Source organism: Pteronotus mesoamericanus, unplaced genomic scaffold (assembly GCF_021234165.1).
Source record: "Pteronotus mesoamericanus isolate MK-2021 breed Mesoamerican mustached bat unplaced genomic scaffold, CSHL_Meso_final contig_20, whole genome shotgun sequence".
In the NCBI taxonomy this organism is placed as follows: Eukaryota; Metazoa; Chordata; class Mammalia; order Chiroptera; family Mormoopidae; genus Pteronotus; species Pteronotus mesoamericanus.
The window spans coordinates 94,862,631-94,885,466 of NW_026555085.1; the positions used below are offsets into that span (position 1 = coordinate 94,862,631).

General features: G+C 44.0%; 1 protein-coding gene across 1 annotated transcript in view; it reads left to right on the top strand.

Moving 5' to 3' along the window:
• MTHFD1L (methylenetetrahydrofolate dehydrogenase (NADP+ dependent) 1 like) overlaps positions 1 to 22,836 on the top strand; it is a 163,137-nt gene that overhangs the window by 55,749 nt on the left and 84,552 nt on the right. Inside the window, exons 17-20 of the mRNA XM_054570112.1 lie at positions 221 to 297; positions 4,315 to 4,455; positions 9,079 to 9,147; positions 15,265 to 15,376. Coding sequence (XP_054426087.1) covers positions 221 to 297; positions 4,315 to 4,455; positions 9,079 to 9,147; positions 15,265 to 15,376 — 399 coding nt within the window. The remainder of the gene's footprint in view (positions 1 to 220; positions 298 to 4,314; positions 4,456 to 9,078; positions 9,148 to 15,264; positions 15,377 to 22,836) is intronic.

Here is a 22,836-nt window from a genome sequence, read left to right on the forward strand (position 1 = left end):
CTCACTGTCACCTCACCTCCTTTATCTTCTGAAGGCACCTCCCACTAGCTGGCGTCTCTCGTTTATTTCCCTGTGCCCTCCCACTGGACTGTGTGCTCCCGGGAAGCCAGGCCTTGTCTCTTGCTCTGCACTGCCTCCCGGCGCTCGCGACAGCACCACACGCACACTGGGCAGCCTGTCCATACTCGCTCATCGAATAGTCTGTTCTCTTCTCTTTCAGTATTGGATACAAATGACCGATTTCTGCGAAAAATAACGATTGGACAGGCAAACACGGAGAAGGGGTATTCCCGGCAGGTAGGTGGCCCTCTCCTCTCAGGAGCGGCTCTGATCTTAGTAGCACTGGTTTACAATAGTAGCGTTGGCACCAAAGCTCGCTGTCTGCTTTTATATTCTCCTCCCTCTCCCTGCAACGGCCAGTGGGTCCCCCACCATTTCAAGGTGTCACTTCCAATCCCTCAGCAGGACTGGGAGGGATCAGAATGCGAGAATCTTTCGTATTATGTTACCATCCTTGTCTTGTGCGATTTTAGTGGGGTTTCTGGGATGAGCTACCCAAGGGTGTCCTTGAGCATCAGTCCTAACGTATTTTATTGCAGACCCACCCAGGTATTGCTGCATCTGCATGACATTTAAAAAATGGAAATCTCAGACACATTATTCAAATTGTAAAATGAAAGAAAGAACTACCTCGTTATTTGGCTGAATAGCCTGAGGAGTTTTTAAGGATAATGCCTTATTATCCAAATCTGGAGAATGTGGAAGATAAATTATGACACCCACCTTCATTTTAATAGGTCTCCAATGTGGGGCGGTGGTGCTCAGGGACTATAAATTCATTCCATTGTTTCTCAGCCAGGCCCAGTAGGCCTCTGAGTTATGTGTTCTTTGTAATACACTGTGTATTTTAAGATAGTTTTAGATTTATGGTCGTTATATTGTTAAGTTTTCTTGGTGAAAGAATCACTTTTACTTTAGTATAAAGAAGAGATAATTCTAACATTAAAAAATGAAAATCTTCAGTATGAATAAAATGACCTGCAAAAATACTAAAATACCAGTGACAAACTGGGGGAGAATATTTGAAATATATAAAAAACAAAGGATTGGTGTGCCAAACATAAAAAGAACTTCCACAAATTAATACTCAGCTATTGCTCTCATTAAGGCCTTTCCTGTCACCTACTATAGCTGCCTGGCCCTGGCTCGGTGGCTCAGTTGGTTGGACCGTCATCCTATACACCAGAAAGGGTCAGGGCACATGCTTAGGTGGCAGGCTCAGTCCCCAGTCAGGGCGTGCACAGGAGGCAACTGATCAGTCTTGCTCTGTGACATTGATGTTTCTCTCTCTCTCTCTCCCTTCCCCTCTCTCTAAAATCAATAAACATATCCCCAGGTGAGAATCTAAAAAAACCCTATAGCTGCCTTTTCCAAACTCCCGTTTTCCTTTCCCTGCTACCCTTACTTATCTTGTTTATTTTCTGCCTCCCTTTACTAAAATGAGTCTCATGAGGGCAGGCATTTTTGTCTCTTGTTCACTGCTGTATTCTCGGCATGTAGAACTTTGTTACATGGTAGCAGTAGATACTGGATAAATGTTTGTTAAATAAATGAACAGAATAAGTAAAAGGCAATTTACAACAACTTAAATGCCAGTAAGTAATCGTAAGACTGCAAATTAAAAAATAATCAAGTAACATTTACCTATGAACTGATCAAAACATTTACTATTAAATGTGAGTGAGAATGCAAAAATAGAAACTTCTGTACAGAGTTAGTGGGTATATAAATGGTAAAGCTTCCTGAATGACAGTTTGTTAGTATTAAATTTTGAAATGATCCAACAATTTCAACTCAGGACTATACATGTTAAAGAAGAAGGATGAAGTAAGGAATCTTTGTATATGGGGATAAAACCCTGTGTATAAGGACATTAGTTGCAGCATTATTTGTAATGGTGAAAATTTGCAACAGTCCAAACACCCGCCAGCAGGGGGTTCACGTGCCCTCTGCCCCACCGGCACAGGTGGCAGTTGAAAATAATAAAGTGTACGTCGGGGGAGAGACTTAGAGCTCTCACGCCAGGATGGAATGGAAAGATCAAAATACCTTTGAAAAGTCTGAAGTAAAATACACATAGTATAATCACATTTGTGTTAAGAAAAAGCCAGCATACATGTTCGTATATCTATGTAAACCCATAAAACGGAAGCTGGTACGATGTGTGCCAACTTCTGACGTAGTTACATCTGGAAAGGGGACTGGGAAAGAAAGGGGGCAGTAGGAAAGGCCTTTCACGTTTTCTCTGCGTATTTTTTCCTGTACGTGGGCACTGGACAGAGGGAAGATTAGTAAAAGTAAAAAGCGATTATCAACTGCTTTTTTTAAATCATAAGACGCTACTGAGGATATCCTTTTATGTCAATAAACTGAGAGCTATATGATGGCTTTTTAATGGCCATAGACTATCTCATCTTGTAGATGTATCATAATGGGGTAACCAGCTCCCTGTTCATGGGCACTTAGGGTGTTTGCCGTGTTGAGCTATCATCAATAAGCTGATGTACACAAAAGAAACACACACACATATTCATGTGTATTTTTATGTGATGATTTCCTCAGGACAAATTCCCAGATCCATAATTGCAGAGTGAAAGAGGATACAAATTTCAGGTGTTGATGTATATTTCCATATTACCTTCCAGAAAAGCCATGTCAATTCACATTTTTGCCAACATTCCTTTATGTCCTTTGTTTAAATTTGTTATAAACAATAAGAATAATCACACTTAAACCTTTATATAACTTGAAATATTTTATTTACAAAACAAAAATGAGGAGCCCTCGACATCACTCAGTCAATAAAATGAGCAGCCCTCTATGTCATTCAGTCAATAAAATGAATAACAATGAAATTTATATTGATTCAGTTTGTTTCATTTTTTATATTGCTCAAGATATAAAATTTTGAAATTATAATGATTACAAATGAAGAACGGTATGTATATTATAAATTCCACCTATTTTACAGGTGATGTTTTAAGACTATTTCTAGTCTCACGTTTTGTATGGAAAGTCTCTATTTTTAGTCATTTTTTTATATGCACTGTTTATCATGGAACGATGGTATAGAGAATCCTAAGTATCATACAATGAAAAATCTCTTGTATTTGGAATGGGTTGTATTGAGAATGTAATAATAATTGAATATAGCTGCATTTGACTTGCAGGTAATATTTTTTCATTAAATCAATGACTAATGAAATCTCACTCAGGAAGTAGCCAGAAAGCTCCTTGGTTCCTTCATTTCCTTTCTTGTCAGTGACGGAAATGGACAATAAAATGTTTCATAAGGTGATCCCGCGAGGGCATAGCCATTTTCTCTCTACATGAGCTTGAACTTGCCTGGCTCTCATGCCCCTTGGGAAGGAGAGACTTCACCCAGAGTGTAATGAAGTGGCTTGTCCAGGGGCTGAATGAGGAGGCAGAAGTGTAAGTGTGTCTCTTTTGGTTCCTGTGGGCCTTTGTGCAGCCTGGAGCCAGAGCCAGGAGAGGCAATAGGAAGATGCAGAAAATGGTCGCTCTCCAGCATTCCTTGCTGGGCGCTTCAAGAGCTCCTGGCCACGCCCCTTTGGACAGCTGAATCGATTCTGCGTCCTCTTTCGACGTGGTGGATTACACAAGTCAGTGTGTCCCCACTGCTGGATTGAGCCCTTAACTCTGGGAAACTGGTGTCAGGAGCATCTTCCTTCGCTGTCTGCTCCTTGTCTCTTTCCTTGATAGACGAATGCAGCCCTCTTGACACCACAATGCCCAACAGCAGATGCAATCGGCAGGCCGTTCATTTATTCAGCCGATTTGCATTGAGTGCTTATTGGGTTTCCCATTCAACCCTGCAAGCTGGGGGTTCAGGAGCAAACCCTCCCCGAAGGGTCCCTGCCTTGATGGCACTGCCAGTCCCATGGCAGAGACATGCGTCGAACAGGTAATCACAGGAAGCATTAATTCCAAATCGGGACCATGCTACAGAAGCAGATAGTGCCATGAGCCACTGTGACAGGGGCCTAACCAAACAGCGTCCTGCTCAGCAGAGCCAGCGGAAGAAGCTTGTGGCCAGCGAGGAGGCCACCCTGGAGAGGACCAAGCCCAGGGCTGTGCGTGCTCTCGACGCTCAGAAAACACGCGCACTGGAGAGTGGCCCATCGAGGAGAAACCCCGGGCCTGCAAGGACTTGATTGCTGAGACACCGCTCCTCGTGGAAATGGCCGTCCAGGTGGCCCTGACGCTGACCAGTACCTTTACTTTCCATTTCAGGCACAGTTTGACATCGCAGTGGCCAGCGAGATCATGGCGGTGCTGGCCCTGACCGACAGCCTCAAGGACATGAAGGAGCGCCTGGGGAGAATGGTGGTTGCCAGTGATAAAAATGGGCACCCCGTAACCGCAGAAGATTTGGTGAGTACATCCATTTCTGGGTCTCCAGAGGACGAAGATTTTCTTTCTACTGTCTGCGTGTGAAATGGGAAGTCAGAGAATTTCTGCACACACATTTTTTTATCTCACACGCCTCTTTGTTTTACAGCTTTATAATGTTCTCACAGGCCTTTATAGTGTGTTTGTAATTGGTTACAACCAAAGCACATTATAAAGCTTATAAAACTTGTTTCACCCACTTTCCCCAGTCCCTGCCAGTCCTGACTTCTGCGCTGCCTGGAGCAGGCTCGACCTGCAGCCCGTCGGTGGCTTTTGAAAAAGTGCGATCTCTGCCTGCTTTAAATTGAGGGTAAATCACCCTTGAAAAGATAAGAAGTGGCTCCGCCTTCGTAAAAGGGAAGATTAAATTAATCTGGCACACTCTGGGCTCCAGGTCGCTTCCTGGGTACCCCGGCTTCTTTAATTGTGTGCCTTAGGTTTGGGTTTTTTAACCTCAGGAAAGCAGGTCTCCCCCTCGCTCAGTATCCCTCAGCCAGCTCCCCTTCGAGGGCGATGACGCTTTCCGTAAAGCTCTCGCGGAATCCTGGCACGCCCTGCCGCTTTTAGTTCCTCTTCTCATTTGGCACGCTCATCTTTTTGTCCTTTTTAATAACCATCTGTAATATGGTGTAGTTATTTCATTTGCCTGCACGTGTTTATAAGGACGTAGGTGGGATACATAGGCCTTATTGGACAGCTGTCACTCCAAGTGGAAGCTCACTTCCCACATGATGAGTCACATGCAGTAATGGAATCTAATACATGCACTGCCAGTTGAAAAACAGTTGTGGAAGGGGAAAGGCAAATTAATATTTTATTAATTCCAAAAGCTTAGGACATAATATGAATCCTTTGCCAATGTGTCTTGATTACTTTTTGGCTGCTTTAGAAGAAATGTATCTGACTGACTCATCTCGTAGGTCTTTGTCAAGTAAATTAAATAAATATGTTTATATCAGAAGCTTTATGGAATGCTTAGTACGAAGCTTAAGGAGGAAACCCATGTTCAGCTTGGTGTAAAAATACTGCTTTTCAAAAATTGTCCAGAGCTTTACATTCCTATCTAAACTGACATATTGCAGCTTCTATGTAAATATATTTCTTTGTATCCTATTAACTTTAAGTACCGAAAAAATATGTGACAGGAGTCACTTGAAATGTAATCCTCAAATATTATTTCCCTAAACTTATTTTTTTCTGTGTGATAAGAATCTTGGATCTGGAACAAACTCAGAGTTTGCTTTCTTTGGTTATCTTTGTATTTCTTATTTGCAAAAGCACTTAATCTCTGCAGATTGCATTTCACTGAGTTGGAACTCTCAGTAGTTGGTCCGCCATAGAAAATTAAAGGAGGACTCTCAGAGCTTCTATACGATCATTGCACTGCCTCATAGCTTGCTTTCATTTTGATCAAAAGGGTTTCTGTATTGCAGTGAAAATTGGAATAGACGGCCTCTAAACTTTCTTAGGAGATGACTGAGTCTCATACCCCTGGAGGAATACATTCAAGCTCCCTGCTCCATGGCCTCAGGATAGGGAACAAATGACAAAGCTTACAGTGGGCCCCACAGCCCTCGCAGGGTTTGATGACAGTGTGTAAGGAGCAGCAGAAGAGATGTGGCACTGGAAACCAAGCAGGTGGTGACCCACCTGAGAGAGCCCAACAGCAACGTCCAGTTTCCTTTCTCCTTGAGTTTCTTGAGCTCGGTGTAAGTACCAGGAACCGGAAGCAAAGGTAGCGTGCAGAACAGCAAGCAAACTACTTTTCTTCTTTCACAAGCTCTGTGTTAGGAAAAGAGTTGATTTATTTGCACCAATGCTGGGTGGCAGCTTTAAAAGTAAAACATGTTAATGTATTTGTAATAAGTAGGTTACATTTCTAGTAATGTATATTTCATACAACCAAATAAAAAATAAATTGGATTTCCTTATATAAATCTTAAATGATGAAATATTATAAAACTAGGAATTGATCATGTAAAAGAAATGTACTCCCACTGGTGATAAAAGAGGGAGAGAGTAATAAACTAAAGCACTTTGGAGAGATGAAGATTCTCTAGAGTCTCCCCACTGATCTGTGAAGAGCTGTTGCACGCCACTTAATTTTCTCACAGCTACATCCATGTGCATTGGCTCATAATACAGCCTTCCAATAACTGACGAGTTTGTTAGAAGACACTTGCCCTCAAACCCATAGAATGTACAACAGCCCAAGTAAACTCTAATGTAAACTATGGGGGGGAGAAAAGAAGGAAGGGAGGAAGATACTTGCCCAGTGTCTTTAGAAAAGGTGGAAGGGTTTTTTGTTGTTTTTTTTTAAGCATACCATGTGGCCTTATTTGACCAGCTTTTTCCAGTAGTGCTTAGACTTGCTGTTGTCTCTGTCCTCTTCCAGGAAAGGGGAGTAAGCAGGGGCCCTGCCCTGAGCTTCCTAGGACTGGGAGGAGGCAGCCTCCCTCTCTGCAGACAGAGCGTGTGAGACATAGAGAAGAAGAAGCCTTTCAGAGGCTTCCCTGGTGGGAGTGCCTTCCCTGTCTGGGCGGGGAGGCGCAGAGACAGGGAAATCAGAGTGGGTGCTTTGATACAGCACACTCTCCCACTCTTCACGCCCACTCAAAATAGCCTTGTTTCAGTTCTTCATCTCTTTCTTCAGGCAATAGTGAAATCTCTGGGGATGGGGAAAAAACGGGCAGAATTGCCAGAAGACGCTTGTAGGCGGACTGAAAGATCCACTTTCTGGCAAACCTCTTCCACACCCTCAGGGAAGGCTTTGGGAAAGAAGCCCTGACTGTTATTTCCCCATCACTCATTAGGTCTACGGGGTTGACATGCATTCAGGTGCGAAGAGGTGGGTGGAGCGTCACACGTAGCCCAGAGGCGACAGCTGCCTGTGGGGTTGCCCACCTAGGGGACAGGCTGGTGAGGGATGGATTATCTTTTGTCAGTAATTGGCATTGCTTTTTTCTTTATGGAAGGAAATATTTTTTTAGTTTATTTTTTAATATAGTTGACCTGTAGTGTTATTTTAGTTTCAGGTATACAACAAAGCGATTCAACATTTATATACCTTGTGATCACCATAATAAGTCTAGTAACCACCCACCACTGTATGTTGTTATTGTATGACTGACTGTTCCTTAGGCTGTACCTTACGTCCCTGTGACTTTAATTTAGAACTGGAAGTTTGTACTTTTTAATCTCCTTTCCTTTCCACCCAACTGCCCACCCCCTCCAGTCTGGCAACCCTCAGTTTGTTCACTGTATCTATGAGTTTGTTTCTGTTTTGTTTCACTTGTTTTGTTCTTTAGACTCTACATATAACTGAAATCATATGGTATTTTTCTTTCTTTCTTATTTTACTTACCATGATAGGTCTCTCCATCTTGTTGCAAATGGCCAGATTTCATTCTTTTTTATGGCTGAGTAATATTATGTTGTATATATTTTCTCTATCCATTCATCTATGATGGACACCTAGGTTGCTTCCATATCTCAGCTATTACTGGTAATGCTGCAGTGAACATAGGGGTGCATATATCTTTTCGAATTTTTTTTTTTTTTTTTTTGATAAATACCCAAGAGTGGGATTCCTGGGTCACGTGGTAGTTCTATTTTTAGTTTTTTGAGCGATCTCCATACTGGTTTGCATAGTGGCTGCACCAATTTACATTCCCAGCAACAGCGCACCAGAGTTCTCTTTCCTCTATATCCTCACCCACATTTGTTATTTGTTTCTTTTTGATATTAGCGATTTTAACAAGTGTAAGGTTTTGATTTGCATTTACCTGGTGTTTAGTGACGTTGAGCATTTTTTCATGTGTCTTTTGGCGCTTATGTGTCTTCCTTGGAGAAGTGTCTATTCAGGTCCTCTGCCCATTTTTTAATTGGATTGTTTTTTGATATTGAGCTATATGAGTTTTTTACATATTTTGGACAGATCATTTGCAAATCTGCTCCCATCCAACAGGTTGCCTTTGTCTTGTTGATGGTTTCTACCGCCGCACAGAGGCTTTTTTTGTTTTTGTTTTATTTAGTACCATTTATTTTTTCTTTTGTTGCCCTTGCCTGAGGAGATATAGCCAACAAAATATTTTAAGAGCTCTGTCATAGAGTTTATTGCTTTTATTTTCTTCTAGGAGTTTTATGATTTCAGGTCTTACATATAAGTCTTCAATCCATTTTGAGTTATTTTTGTATATGATGTAAGAAAGTGGTCCCGTTTCATTTTTTCTATGTATCTATACATATTTTCCCAACACCTTTTATTGAAAAGATTATCTTGATCCCATTGTATGTTCTTGACTCCTTTGTCATATATTAATTGACCATAGAAGCATGTGCTTATGTCTCAGCTCTCTGTTCTGTGTGTCTGTTTTTGTGCTAGTACCATGCTGTTTTGATAACTGTAGCTTTGCAGTATAGTTTGAAATCAGGGAGCACAATACCTCCAGCTTTGTTTTTCTTCCTCAGGATTAATGTGGCTACTCAGCTCTTTGTGGTTCCATATAAATTTTAGGATTATTTGTTATACTTCTTAGAAAAATGCCATTGATATTTCCATGGGGGTTAAATAATTGATGTGGATTTCTTTTTTCTTTCCTTTAGGGGGTGACAGGTGCTTTGACAGTTCTGATGAAAGATGCAATAAAACCAAATCTGATGCAGACCCTGGAAGTAAGTGACTTTCTTTTAATAGAAAGTGTTAGCAGTTTGTATTAATTGGACTGGTTGTGCGTTCCCGTACAACGTGAGCATTTCCAGCCAATCTGAGCCCACTGGGAGCATCAGAGTAACTCCTTGGTCTTCCAAAAAAATTAAAAATGCATTTACAGTTCTTTAATATAATTCACATGTTGGCTAATGAAGTACGAATTGACCAGAGAAGAAACTCAGAAATTCAGTGTCTGTAAGTCCTGTAGCCATGTTTACATATTTTCTCTTTTGCCTTTTCTTTACTTAGTCTCCCATGATAATTAGGTTCTAAGTGTTTTTATTTTTGTTTTTCCCAAACAACACATAGTAAATTCTGATAAATGTTTCCCAGAAGAGTATGCTGTACCCTGCTTTTATAAGAATGTTGGGTTTTTTGTATATGACTTACTCGCTCTTGTCTTCATTGAACTTCAATTTCCTCATCAGAATAACTCTTTTTTTTCATCCACATTTTTAGTCACTCGCCTTGCCCATTTGACGTAGTACTTGCCCGATTCCCTCCTCCTGGCTCATGAGAGCCCAGGATTTGGGTGCAGACAAGGAGGCAGTATCTGGGTCAGGATAACAAAGAGACAAGTGCGGGGAGAGGGTGGGGCCTGGGGAGATAGTGGTATACTAGTAAGTGTTTCAACAGCCAGCTCTCTGGGGTGAAAACCCCTGATTTGTAGCATTTGCCAATTTCTGTGGTGTAAATGTTCCCACAACGGCCAATTTCTAACAATGGCCAATATCTGGCTCCCTTCCAGAGGTCAATGAACAATGGCGTTGGGAGGAAACATACACCATCAGTGGTGCAAAGGTCTGCTTGTCTTCCAGCTGCAGTGGGACAGAGGGAGGGGGAGGTGACCAGAGGGCGAGCACGCTAGGGGAAGACATAACAGAAACACAAGCAGAATATCCATCTGATTATTCATTTATTCAGCGGATGCAAAGCTGAGCTTGAGTCTTCACTCTTCCACTTACTCACTGTTAAGTGTTTTAATAATCCCGCTCTCCCATGTGAAATGGTGAGAGTCACAATGACTCACCTGACAGGGTTACTGTGGAGATTCAATATTTATTGAACATAGAACAGCCCTCGTAAGTGAACACAGAACAGGCCTTTTAGGTGAGCACCAGTGTCCCTGCCCTTTTAGAGCCAGGACTTCATGGGGGAGCCAGACAGCAGAGAAAGAAATCAACACATAGCCTGTCAACTAGTGTCAAGGACGGAGAAGAAAAGTAAGAGGGAATGAGGGGACAGAGAGTGATGTGGGTGTGCAGTGTGGTGTGATGAGGCGATGCCGAAACAGTCATGACTAAACCAAGCGTGTACCTGGAGGAGGAGCTCTCTGGGCAGAGTAACATTAGTGCAAAGGCCCTTGGCAGGAATGTGCTTTGCGATCGTTTGGGCTCCGGCAGAGAACAAGAATCTTGATACAAGACGATGCGGCGGAAGTGGTGGGACCAGAGAGAGCTAGAAGGTCCCATGCGGGTGCAAGAGGAAGCCGTCGCCTGAGCCAGGGAGGGCAGAGCTGAGGCACCGCTTAGGCAGGCCTCTCACTTGTGCAGCTTGAGGTCCTTCCTCTCCTGATCTTGCCATCAGCATCCCAACAGGCTCTGATTATGAGCTGCCTTAAAACATACACTTGCAAACCCTCCTGTGGCCCCACGTCCCCTTCCGGCCACTGCTCCGTTTCTCTGCTCCCCTCCCAGTCGGGTGTCCCTTTCTCTGACTGGGGTCTACACGTTCTCACTTCCCCTCTCTCCTCAGTAACTTCTGCCTGACCTCAGTTTCCACCTCTGCTGACCGCTCCTGTCAAGGTCGCCTCTCCCTCCCTGTGACCAGGTCTTCGTTTCTCTGTCCTGGACCACGTGACCTCTCAGCGGGGTCTGACAAACTGGCGGTCCTTCCTTCTGGATCACTTGCTTCTTCCGGCTTCCATGACACCTCGCTCTCCAGGCCCTTCTGGGTGGCCCCTCCTCCTCCTCCTTCACTGGCTTCTGAGCCCAGACCCTGAGTGTCAGAAGGCCTGAGCCCTCACTTCTCACCTGTGCTCGCCCCCACTGTCAGCCAGGTGGAGACCCCCACACTCTGGTTCTGACCCCTGAGCTCAGAATTTCACACTCGTAGGTGTAGTTACCAAGAACCACTGGATTGGTAAAGGGTGTTTCAAACTTAATAAGGTCTTTGATTCCCCACGACCTCCTACTTCCTCCCAACTTGCTCCTTCCCCCAAACCCAGCCAGTGAGTGTTCCAGGCCAGAAACCAGAGGTCGCCCTGGAGGCCTCTCTCGCCTCCCCGCCCAGCCTCCACCACCCACATGCCCACCTGCCCTGCTACCGCAGCCCCCCGCCCCCGCCGTCCCCGGCTGGCCTCGCTCTTTCCCCCGCGTTCTTCCTGCTCAGCTGCTCGAAAACCAAACCCAGTTCCTGTTGCCCTCCTGCTTGGAGTTCCTGGGTGTTTACCCGTGATCACTTCTGGCCCCCTAAGGGTCTTGCCCCCCACCCCGACCCCTCCCCCTCCCGTCCCTCGTCCCCTCTTGCCCCCTGCCCAGGCTGGCTCCATGCGGACGCCGCTGGCCAGACGCTCCGCCTGCTCTTCGTGGGCTCCTTCCCTGCCCTTGGGTCTCGGGCGATTTCAGCGCCAGCCCCCAAGACAGGCCTCCGGGCTACTCAGTGCAGCGGAGCCCCTGTCACTGTGTCCTGTCACAGCCTTGTCATTCCCCGGATGGCACAGAAGGTCTGAGAGCTCCTGTGGCCTGGGGTTTCCTCGCCGAGTCTCTCCTCCCACCAGGACAAGCAAGACCCTCTCCATCCCATCGCCGTGCGCCCTGGGCTTCTGGAAGTACCTCGTGTAGTCAGGTGCTCAGTAAACACTCACTCAATAAGTAAATGACTGCTGAATATTTTCACAGCTTGGCTCCTCAAAATACATGTTTGTTAAATAAGTGACTGAATGAATGAGAAATATATATGTAAAGGGACATGATATTGCTTCTTCGTAACACTTGCCCCTCAAAAATGAACACATTGTTAGGGATAATAAATTTGTTTTAAATAATTATCTTTCTTAAAAAGCACTTGCACCTTGAACATATATCCCATTTGGAAAGTCAAATTTCCATTTAGTGAAGGAATTAGTGGGCTGAGCTGCCCCTAAACCATTTTTATGTACTCACATATATGTCTGTTTTCCATTCTTGAACAGACAATGGGCATTGTTTAAAAAATAAACACAGCATTCAGTTAGAGTATCTGCACATATGAACACTGCCAGCTGGGTCCCCTACACATCCATTTTAGATCAGCCTGGCTCATCAGCGGCACCAGGAACCTAAATTAGCTAATAATCTGAAAAGCGCTGATGAGTGTACAGATTCTGCTTTTGTGCTTGTGTTTGAAGGCCCTTGACTGTTAGGTCCATAGGAGGTTAGCAGGGGTTACGTTGCTGCAAGTTACCAGACTGGTAGTCCCTCAACCCTGGCTGCACATTCGAATGACCTGGAAAGACTTAAACGTGCAGTGCCAGGTTCCATCCCAGACCGAGTGAACGAGAATGTGTGGCAGGAAATGCCTGGGTCCCCAGGTGAGCCTCATGTCTAGCCAGGTTGTGAATTTCCCTGTGGAAGACTTAACCAGGGAGAAAGCGAGCTCTGACCGGTGTGTCTGGGTTGGCCGGGCGCCGTCCTGCCAAGCGAAGCGTCCCCAGTTAGAGTCCCCGTCTGGGCACACCTGTGGGTTACCAGTTCATTCCCCAGTTGCAGCGTGCAACCGACCAATGTTTCTCTCTCACATCGATGTTTCTCTCCCTCTCTTTCTCCCTTCCTCCCTCTCTCTCTAAAAATAAATAAAATAAATAAAACCTTAAAAGAAGAAGAAGAAGAGGAAGAAGAGAAATGGAGAGGTCCTAACATTATGTCATGGGTTGGGAAATACTCATGTGCTGGTGTGTGCTGTCCAATAGGGTAGCGACTGGTCACACAATGTTATTTCAGTATAAATTAGTTTAAAGTAAATAAAATTTGCAGTTTAGTTCTGCATTCATACTAGCTGTGTTTTAAGCCTCACATGGACAGTGGCTGCTGTATTGGATGGTGCACGTATTGAATGTTCTCAGCGCTGCAGAAAGTTCTTTTTCAACAAAGCTCTTTTAGGGCTCTGATAACCAAATAGGTAATGTTAATCTTATGAAATGTTTGAGAAGTCCATTATGGAGAATATCTATAGCTTTGTCATCATGAGAAACTAAGATAGTTCCTGCATTACTTTCCTAAGTGTTCTGCATATAAAGTAAAATACCAGACTCATGAGAAGATAGTTTTATATCTTTGGATTAGTCATGGAATTTTTTTTAGACAAAGTATTTAACTGTGTACTGTATCATAGAGCTACAAACCTCAGTTGTGTGAGCATGTGTGTCTGAATGTCTGACAAAGATTTGTACACATTTTCGCATTCAGACTCCATACTGGGAGTTCCCGAACCAGGCCTCTAATACTGCTTCAGTGATTAACGCGCTGTGTGGCCTTTAATGTTAGATGAAAATTGAAGTGCCGCCGATCTAGGCCTGTCAAGAACAGCAATGTGTTTGTGCTGATCCAGCCACACCCTGTCACCTGTCCCCCCCGGAGGCCAGTGCCCTGTCCTGTGCAGACAGATGGCCACGGTCAGGGTTGCAGCATGTAGAGGAGCGAAGGCAGCCGCCCATCCAGGACGGAGCCTGTGACCTTGTCGTCACTCAGCGTTTCCCACCTCCACCCACAAACTCAGGCAGCCTCGGGCTGCGCCTGGCAGGCTTAGGGAGATGAAGGAGACTGTCCTTTAAATGGTATTTTCTTCAGAGCACTTGAAAGGTTTATCTGGATAGAAGTGAGAAATCAGACATAGGTAGACCGGTAGATCTAGACACTAAACCTACACATATACACATCTATACACATACGTGTTTGGGTTTCATAGTCCTGGCTTTATTTCCACATGCATTTGTATGACCTTCTCAGGACCCTGTTATTATCCCTCCTGAGGACTTGGGGAAGAAAAGTAAACAGAGAACTCAAAGTAGCTTTGATAAGCTCTGTCTTTCATTCTGAGAGATGATTTTCCTTTCACTTCCTTTGTTTCTGCTTTTGTTCAGCTTTCTCAGCTTTGAAGCATTTTCAGGCAGCAGCCCATCATGGTCCGTGAGAGTTTTCCACGGCTTGCGGCCCCCACCTCCCGCACGTGGGCCCCGCCTCCCCTTCCTCCCCCACGTCGGTGAAAGGGCAGCCTGTATTTTCACAGGTGGGGCTGAGGCTTCGTGTACACAGACCCCGGAGCCCTGGCTGGGCTCTAAATAAAACCTGAACACTCCCATGTGTGTGGATAAATTCTTTTAGATAGGGCTGGTCTGTACTCATTGATAAAGGAAAAGTATAGAAAAGGCATTAAAGATAAATGTATAGACAGGTTTTTGTTCAAAGAATTAAAATGTAATGGTTATCAGACTTTTAACGTATTAAGACAAACAGTGAGGAAGGCAAAGAGAATTTTAAAAAATCAGAATAGCAAGCTTATTATTGTGAATATTAAAAGTTTATGTTTACTTATTATTGCAGATACAATATCCTTATGTAGTTGGTCTGCCTTGAACTGCATTGATTGTTATGCTTACTTTCGAATTTTCTTGAACTAATTTATTAATGAAAAAAATTAAATAACCCGCTTAGACTATCAGTGTCTTAATTCCATTTTTAAGAAATATAATGCAAAGGAGCGTGAACTAAGGTAAGGGATTGATGTCATAGTCACTGAGGCAGCCAACGCAGGGGCGCGTCAGTATTATCCAAGGAAATAACTGATTCTTAGCACTTTTTCTTGGTTCAGCATTAAATGTAGAGTAACAGTGTTCTAGAATACACAAGGAACTTGGGCCTTTGAAAGAGGGTGTTGTAAACTGTCTTCAAGAGAATTTTTGTGCACTAGATTTGCAGTACTAATAAAAGCGGAATGGCTTAGGCAATTCTTTTAAACACCCAGCAGGCTGGGCCACCTTGTTTACCCCAAACTGATCTTCCATTTGTCTTTGGGGGTTTTAATTTTTTGTTTTTTTTCCACAGGGGACGCCTGTGTTTGTGCATGCGGGCCCCTTCGCCAACATCGCCCACGGCAACTCTTCGGTGTTGGCCGATAAAATCGCCCTGAAACTGGTGGGTGAAGAAGGATTTGTAGGTAAGCCATTTCTTTTCGATGAACTTGTTGTAGAACATTGAATAAATCTGAAAGATGATGGCTGGAATAGAGTGACATCCACACTGGCTTGACATCTATTCTTTTAGACCCACCTTTCATAGATGATCTTAATATCGGAAAAGCCCTGTCTATGGTCTGGGCTGTGCTAGTGAAATGATATTTTGGTTGAACCGTAGATTCTGACGTTGAGCGCATGTGGGTTTGAGTACGACCTCTAATACTTGCTGGATGAGAGAACTCGGACACATTTTAGTGACCTCTGAGCCTGTTTTCTTAAGATGGTGATGGCATTATTGGATCCAACCTTACAGAGTTATTGTGAAAACTGCCTGAGATTATTCATTCAGCAAATACTGAGAACCTACCGTACACAGGGCTTGCAACTTAGAGCTGGGGATGCAGGGGTGAGCAAAGTAGATGTAGGTCCTGCCCCCTTGGAGTGTCCTGTCTGACAGTCTTTATTACTTACTGCGAGAAAGTGCCCATTCAGTGTTAGCCATTATTAGCAGAAACAGCTGTCAGTAACAAATTGAAATCCGTTTGATCTTCCTCGAATCCAATACATGTCCCGAGGCCCAATGGAGGCAAGAGTCCAGGCCGACATACTTGTAACTACTAATTGGCTAGACGTCAAACGTTTGCCACTCTCAAACTGTCCTTTGTGGTACCTGTTTCTCTTCGGCTATTGTTGGATATTCCAGCCAAAAAGAGGGGGCAGCTGCCACAGAGTTTGCACGGTCAGTGCCAGATCCCATCTGTGACATTAAGGCTGTGACAAAATGAAAGGCAGACAAACAAGGATTCATGGGGTGGCACCTTAACTCGACATGGCGGCATCACGTTGATTGTCACAGGCCGACAGGCAATGTCCGTTTACCACGTGAGTCTGGCTGTTGCTTCTTTCACAGCAGTCATCAGCCTGTGTCAAACTCAGAAGTGAGTTCTTTTATTAGAAAGATTCTGCTGGACAAAGGAACTTAGCTCTGCACTTTTAGAAAGCTCCTTCAGGGCTGTAGAGGCTGCTTAGGAATTCCTTACAGACACACAGTGAGGAACAAAGGAGGATTTATATAGTTCATTCCTCAAAGGTCTGTGCTGCGCAGCTCCCGCGTACGGTGCTTCTTCAGCACCGAGGCCGCTGGGAGAGTGGCCAGCCCCGCTGTCTGAATGGACCTGCTCGGCTGGCTGCTGCACAATTGTGGAGCTAATGGACAAGGGGGCTGGGTAAAGGCGGGCACGGGAAAGCTGGGTGCTTTTGTGAAGTGGCTGTCCTAATGTATTCACTCCACAAATAAAAGGGCTCCCAGAAGAAAGCACCCTATCTTATGCTGACGGAGTTCCCTGCCCTATAGTCACTGTGGCGGTGTGTGTTTATGGAGTGTGCGTTACCGCGGCAAAGCATCTTTACAGGGGGATGCTGATGCCCGCAGAACGTACCAGCTCTCTGTGTGGCCTTGGCCCAGCTACCCTCTTCCAGCTGTGGTCCCTCACCTTTGGGGGACACCCTCTGGGCAGCGTTCCTTTTATAGAATCCCACTGCTTCCATACCTGGTCTCCAGGTGCCACATACCTGACCTCTGACCTACTTCTGGTAAGTGAAACCACGCCTCTCGCGCAGCCCTCTGTTCTGCGATGAGCCGTTTCAGCCTACAGACTTCCCTTTTTCCCCTGGTCCACCACTGGGTCCCCCTAAGGCAGAGGCACCACTGAGTCGCTCTTCTAAAGCCTCACTCACGAGCTCAGAAAGAGGGAGAAGCTTCACATCCTTCCCACGGGAGGTGAGAAATGGGACACATCACGTTGACCGTTTCCTTTGAAGAAACACGCTGACCATTTTCTTTGAAGAAAGGAAGTCTTCTAACCTTGTCAACTCTTTGAAACCACAAGGTGGCTGTTCAGCTAAGGGATGCAAAAATCCCTTCTCAAACAATTTCTTTGCCAGTGCTGCTGGGCCTGGCACCACGCTTTGGCACCATGTTAACACCCTTCTACAGAAGTGAAACGTAGTGGCATGCATGTATCTGAAACCTGAGGAGGAATTTATGTCCCTAGGAAAGGCATTGTTTATAGGAGACTGTCTCTCTTAAGATAAAAAAAGCTCAAATCCAAAAGGAAAAGATTGATAATGTGGGTTACATTTTAAAAAAATAAATGATGTATGGTATGATAAAAGATACAAGGCTAAAAAGCAATTGACAGATTGGAAGAAATCGTTTACAAAGATGATCAATAAACGGACAGCATTCAGAATGTGCACCACCAAGCACTACAGATTGGTAAGGGAAAAAAAAAACAAATAATCCAATAGAAAATGGGCAACAGATTTGAAAAGGTAGTTCACAGAGAAAGAGCAATCTGACAGAATTTCTGGGTGAAACGTAAAAAGAGCAAGTGATGTAGCAATTTCGCTTCTCTCTAATACCCAGAAAAGAAATAATTGAAAAAAAAATATTTAAGTCTTTGAAATAATTACCTCAGGACATATTTATTGAGCTTCTGCTATATGTCAAATAATCTGTGGCAGGATCCGGGAATCAAAGATGATTAAGACACGTTTCCCCACCCACAGTAATTTGTACTGGGGGGTGAGAAACAAGCCTGTAAGCAGAATCTTACACGGGTGAGTCCAGTGCACTGAGGAGAAGAAGGGCCATATCAATTAACTAAGAACCTTGAGAGATGATGGGCATCTCTTAGAATTTTCTCCACACTGTTGGTTTAATCTAGTTTTTTGTTCCATCCCAATGCACATAAGGAATTACTTTGTCTACTCTGCAATCATTCCTTTACGATAATGGACTCAATATTCCAGTTAGACTTAAAACAGAGTAAAGTTTGTTTAATTAATTGCAGAAATTTGTCAGACGAGAGCAAGCACTTCATGAGAATCCGGGGAAAGCACTGCGGTCTCTTAATTTCTATTTCTACTTTAGTTCACGGTCCTCAGGGGAATCCACTCAACCTCATTCACTGTCAAGGCAAAACATTGCTTTGGCATCCAACCACAATTATGTGTTATTTTTAAGGAAAAAAAAAGAAAGGAAGAAAAGAATAACGACGAGTTCCTACATTTTTAAAACTTATCTCACATTTAAACTATTTGTAGGGATTTCAAACTTACCCATGAACCATAGTTTTCAAAATTTATTTTCTGTTCCCTTAATTTGGTTTTGATCCCAGCTTTGAATGAATGCCTTGCCTTCCCTTTGGAATGCAGCCTACATTTTTATAGCCAGGGATTTCTTAACCAATGATCACCAGCCACCGCCTCCCGTAATTATATGCATAAATATATGAATGTGTGTAAATATGTATTTTAACTGAAGAAAAGCTCCACAAGTCTCATTAGTCTCCAAAGGTGTTCGTAACTCAAAAAAAAGTAAAATAAAGGACCAGGGTCTACGTCTTATGCCTAATGGATGTGGTGTGTGAAGACAGGGTGCCCTTCAATCTTCCGTCCACATGTGACATCGAGTGCTCTTATCTGAAGTGCGTGTTGGAAAGGTACCTAACCGATCGAGTCTTCTCCTTGCTATCTGGACAGTTACACAGACTCAGGCTGGGCTCCCCCTGCTGTTGTCTGGATACGTGAGCATAAACAGATGAGGCGACAGAAAAGAAAGATTAGATCATGCCCCCGATTAAATCACGTACCGGGCTTGGATTTGTCCATTTGAGGATTAGGATTCAGAGATCAGAACAAGCAGCCTTGGCCATTCCAAGACAAGCACGGTGGGATTGGGAAACAGAGCCTTGTTAATACTTTCATTATTAATGCTCCCATTCTGAGCTGTTCTGAGCTTGAAACCTGTGCTGAAGGTGGCACAGACTTTGGCCCTTAATCCTTCAGCGGTTCTCTGGGATGGCTGTTATTATCCCCACCTTACAGGTGATGCCGCTGAAGCTTCGGCAATGGCACGCAGACGCCTGCTATCACTCGGCCACTGAGTGGCGGGAGATGCACCCCCAGGGCCCCTCTCACCTGTGCAGACGATCAGTTGGCTCTTCTGCTGATTGTCTCATCTCTCTCTGTCTGGTTCCCAGACACCCATTAGAAAATAATTCGTTTCAGATGACCTGTCTACAACAGATGGTCACATTTAAAAATTGTGCCAATGTAATTATATTCCACCAATATCTAGTGACGTGTGCCAACAGTGGTGGAATACTTTCTTTTTTCTTTTTTTCTTACTACTATAAAAGATCTTTTCCACTGTTACGTTGCTAAGAAAGGTTATCTCCTGGAGTCACACTCTCACTGCCGTCTCCTCGCTGCTCCCTTCGCCCCACATCCCTTTGCCAACACCTTTAAGTCTTTCTTCTTGGGCTTCGGGACCCTGAAAGAGAAAATAATATTTCATTCTGAAATAACCACCATAATTTATTAATGAGATGTATGTCCTTGGTGGGCACCGAACAACTTCTCAACCTTAGAATCAGTTGACACTTCGAACCTTGTTTCCTGTTCCACGTTGGTTTTTCCCACAGTTCCCGCTTTTGACTGCGGCAACCACTGAAAATTTAGCTTCACAAATGTATGACATCCTTGAAAGGCACATGGAGCGATGATGAGGTGTTGAACCACCTCACACTAGGGGAACTTGCGTTGTCCACCGGAAGTGAAATAGTGTTGAGTTTCCCTCAAAACTGAGCACATCCGCCCTGGCTGGTGTGGCTCAGTAGATTGAATGCCGGCCTGAGAACCAAAGGGTCACCGGTTCAAATCCCAGTCAGGGCAGATGCCTGGGTTGCAAGCTAGGTCCCCAGTGTGGGGGTGGGGGACGCATAAGAAACAACCACACACTGATGTGTCTCTCCCTCTCTCCCTTCCCTCCCCTCTCTCTAAAAATAAATAAATAAAATCTTTAAAAAAAGAAAAAAACAAACACCACTGAACACATGCCACAGCTCCTCTGAGCTCGGAGCGCCTCAGGGCGCCTCAGCACATAAATTTGGGACCACAGATATGTGGCATGTTTTTGTAGTATTTTTAATATGTCTCAACATTTTATACGCTAATAAATGTTACTCTCAGCATTGTGCTATAGCAGGGTCAGCAAACTTTTTCTGTAAAGGGTAAGATAATAAATATTTTTGGCTCTGTGAGTCATAGCGTCTTTGTGCAGAAATTCCACTACAGCAGCATAGATAAAGCATAGATCAGACATTCACGGACGAGGGCGGCTGTGTTCCAAAACATTGTATTTATGGGATCTGACATTTGAATTTCATATAGCTTTCGCATGTGATGAAATGTTCTTGTTCTGATTGGCTTTTAAACATTAAAAAATGTTTTTAAAAAAAAGAAGATAAAAGTTTAAATCTACAGGCCATCGTTTGCCATCCTCTGCCCTGTAACTTTCTATTGTTTGTTGAATGTAACATTTTTGCACTTATCCGAGTAGCTGCAATCGGAGAGGCCTCCCTGTTACCTGCAGCGTCGTCGTCCTTGGCGTGCGTACGGCACGCATGTGCGTGCTCTCTCCGTCGAGGGGCATGTGGATTCCTTCCAGAGTTCTGACCTGCAAATAATGCTGTGGGGAGCAGGCCTGTTTCTGTCTCTGAGATTGTCAGCACAAAACACTTTCTAGGGTCTGCACTGAGACACGAGGTTTGGGGGGTGTATAAGTGTGCTCTAAATCACTTAGCAGATGAAGCCAAATTGTCCCTCCAAGTGCCACTTTCTCTTAACACGAATCATTTATGAGATTTCTGATTCCTCCCATTCTTCCCCACATTTGTATTACGGGATTTTCAAACTCCTGCCAATCTGATGGAGGTGAAATGGCATTTCATTGTAGTTGCAAATGTAAGCATATGTAGAGACATTTCAGAGCATTCGTGAATTGCCTTTTTTGGTGGAGGGGGCGGTCTTCTGTCTTTTTCTTATAGATTTATAGCTGTTTTAAACATATCCCTGAAGAGGAATGCGTTGCCGTTATGTGTTACAGCTATCTTCTTCCATGTGTGGCTTATCTTTTAAATGTGTTCCTCATACCTTTTTCTCTTTCCAGCCTTTCTTTTTTCTCCCCATGCTTTCTGCTTTTGGAGTCATAAAGATTAATCTGTCCATATTAGCTTGTAAAATGTTGGCTCTCACATTTAGGTCTTTAATCATCTCAGAACTTATGTTTGTTTCTGGTGACCCTTTTCCCTAATGCATTACAATTTGTGAAATTCTTCTTCCTCAACGACTCTTTCAGAGGTGGTTGTCAGCCCCAGCCTAAAAAGCGGGGCCAAGAAGCCTCGGTAGATGTAAGTCATTCGGGACCTCCACTCCCCTTCTCCTAGGCCCCGAAGTGTTCAGGGCCAGGGCAGGTGGTGGGGGCTCTTCACCGCGGGGACCTGCCTCTGCAACCGCTTTGAAACCCATTCAGCCAGGCAACGAGAGGGTCGCCCTGCACCCCGCCTCCCCAAGAAGGAAGAGCCTTTGGCTGTTTCTCCAGCTCTGCTCCTCAGCGAGGAGGGGCTCCAGGCGGCACCTCTCCCTCATTCTCCATTGCGGTGCTTGCGTGCTTGCGTCACCAGGCACCAGCAGTGGCACCTGGTCTTTCAGTGAAAGTCTCTTCTCTTCCTGCCTGCGGCGTTCAGTTCCGAACATTTGACATAGAAGGTCCCTTGGTACTTTGAAAAGGAAGGGTTTAATTTTACAGTCAAATGCTATCCATTGTCTATTTTTCTAATTTTATAAGATACTTTGGATAAAATTTCTTCACCTGGAATACTGAATGCTTTCAGTTTATCTATTTGATTCGTATTTATATGGGTAATATGTTTGTTAAATACGAATTAATCCAAGAGTGCTTTTGTGATAAGGAAGGAAGGCTCTTTAATCACCAGGATAACAAAGTGAACGTCCTTATGATGGGGCTCCGCAGAAAAAGGAATACGTGATGAAAGCAGTTTTCTAGACTTGATTTTCAGAAAGAAAAGACAAAGCAAATGAATAGTAAGTAATTACAAAACTACTTTCTCTTTATCGCAGCAAAGCAGTGAAGACTTTGAATTAGGAGCCTAGTTCCCGCCTGTTTTGCTGTGTGGCGCCTTTGGGATAGGGAATTATTAGAGTCATGGCCCCTCCCCCACCCCACTTCTCTGCCTCCCTTCGAGCGCACCCGCCATCCTGAATTTTGTGCATCGATGATGTTCAGGGGTTTTAGTTATGGCTACCAACCTACATATATTCTTTGTATATGTCAAATATCTTATAAAAATTTATAAAAACTTAGCAATTAAATTTATTCATTTAGAGGCACCAGATTTAAACAATTTGACCTTGCAAAGCTTCAGTGGAATTAAGTTAGAGTAATATTGAGTGAGACTAATCTTTTTGGGTTCATTTGGCTATCAATCTAGTTTATTGGTCATTTGGGCTATAATACACTGAAAATCAATGTAATAGGGATGATTTTCTTCTGAGCAGCCGTATTAGATTGCAG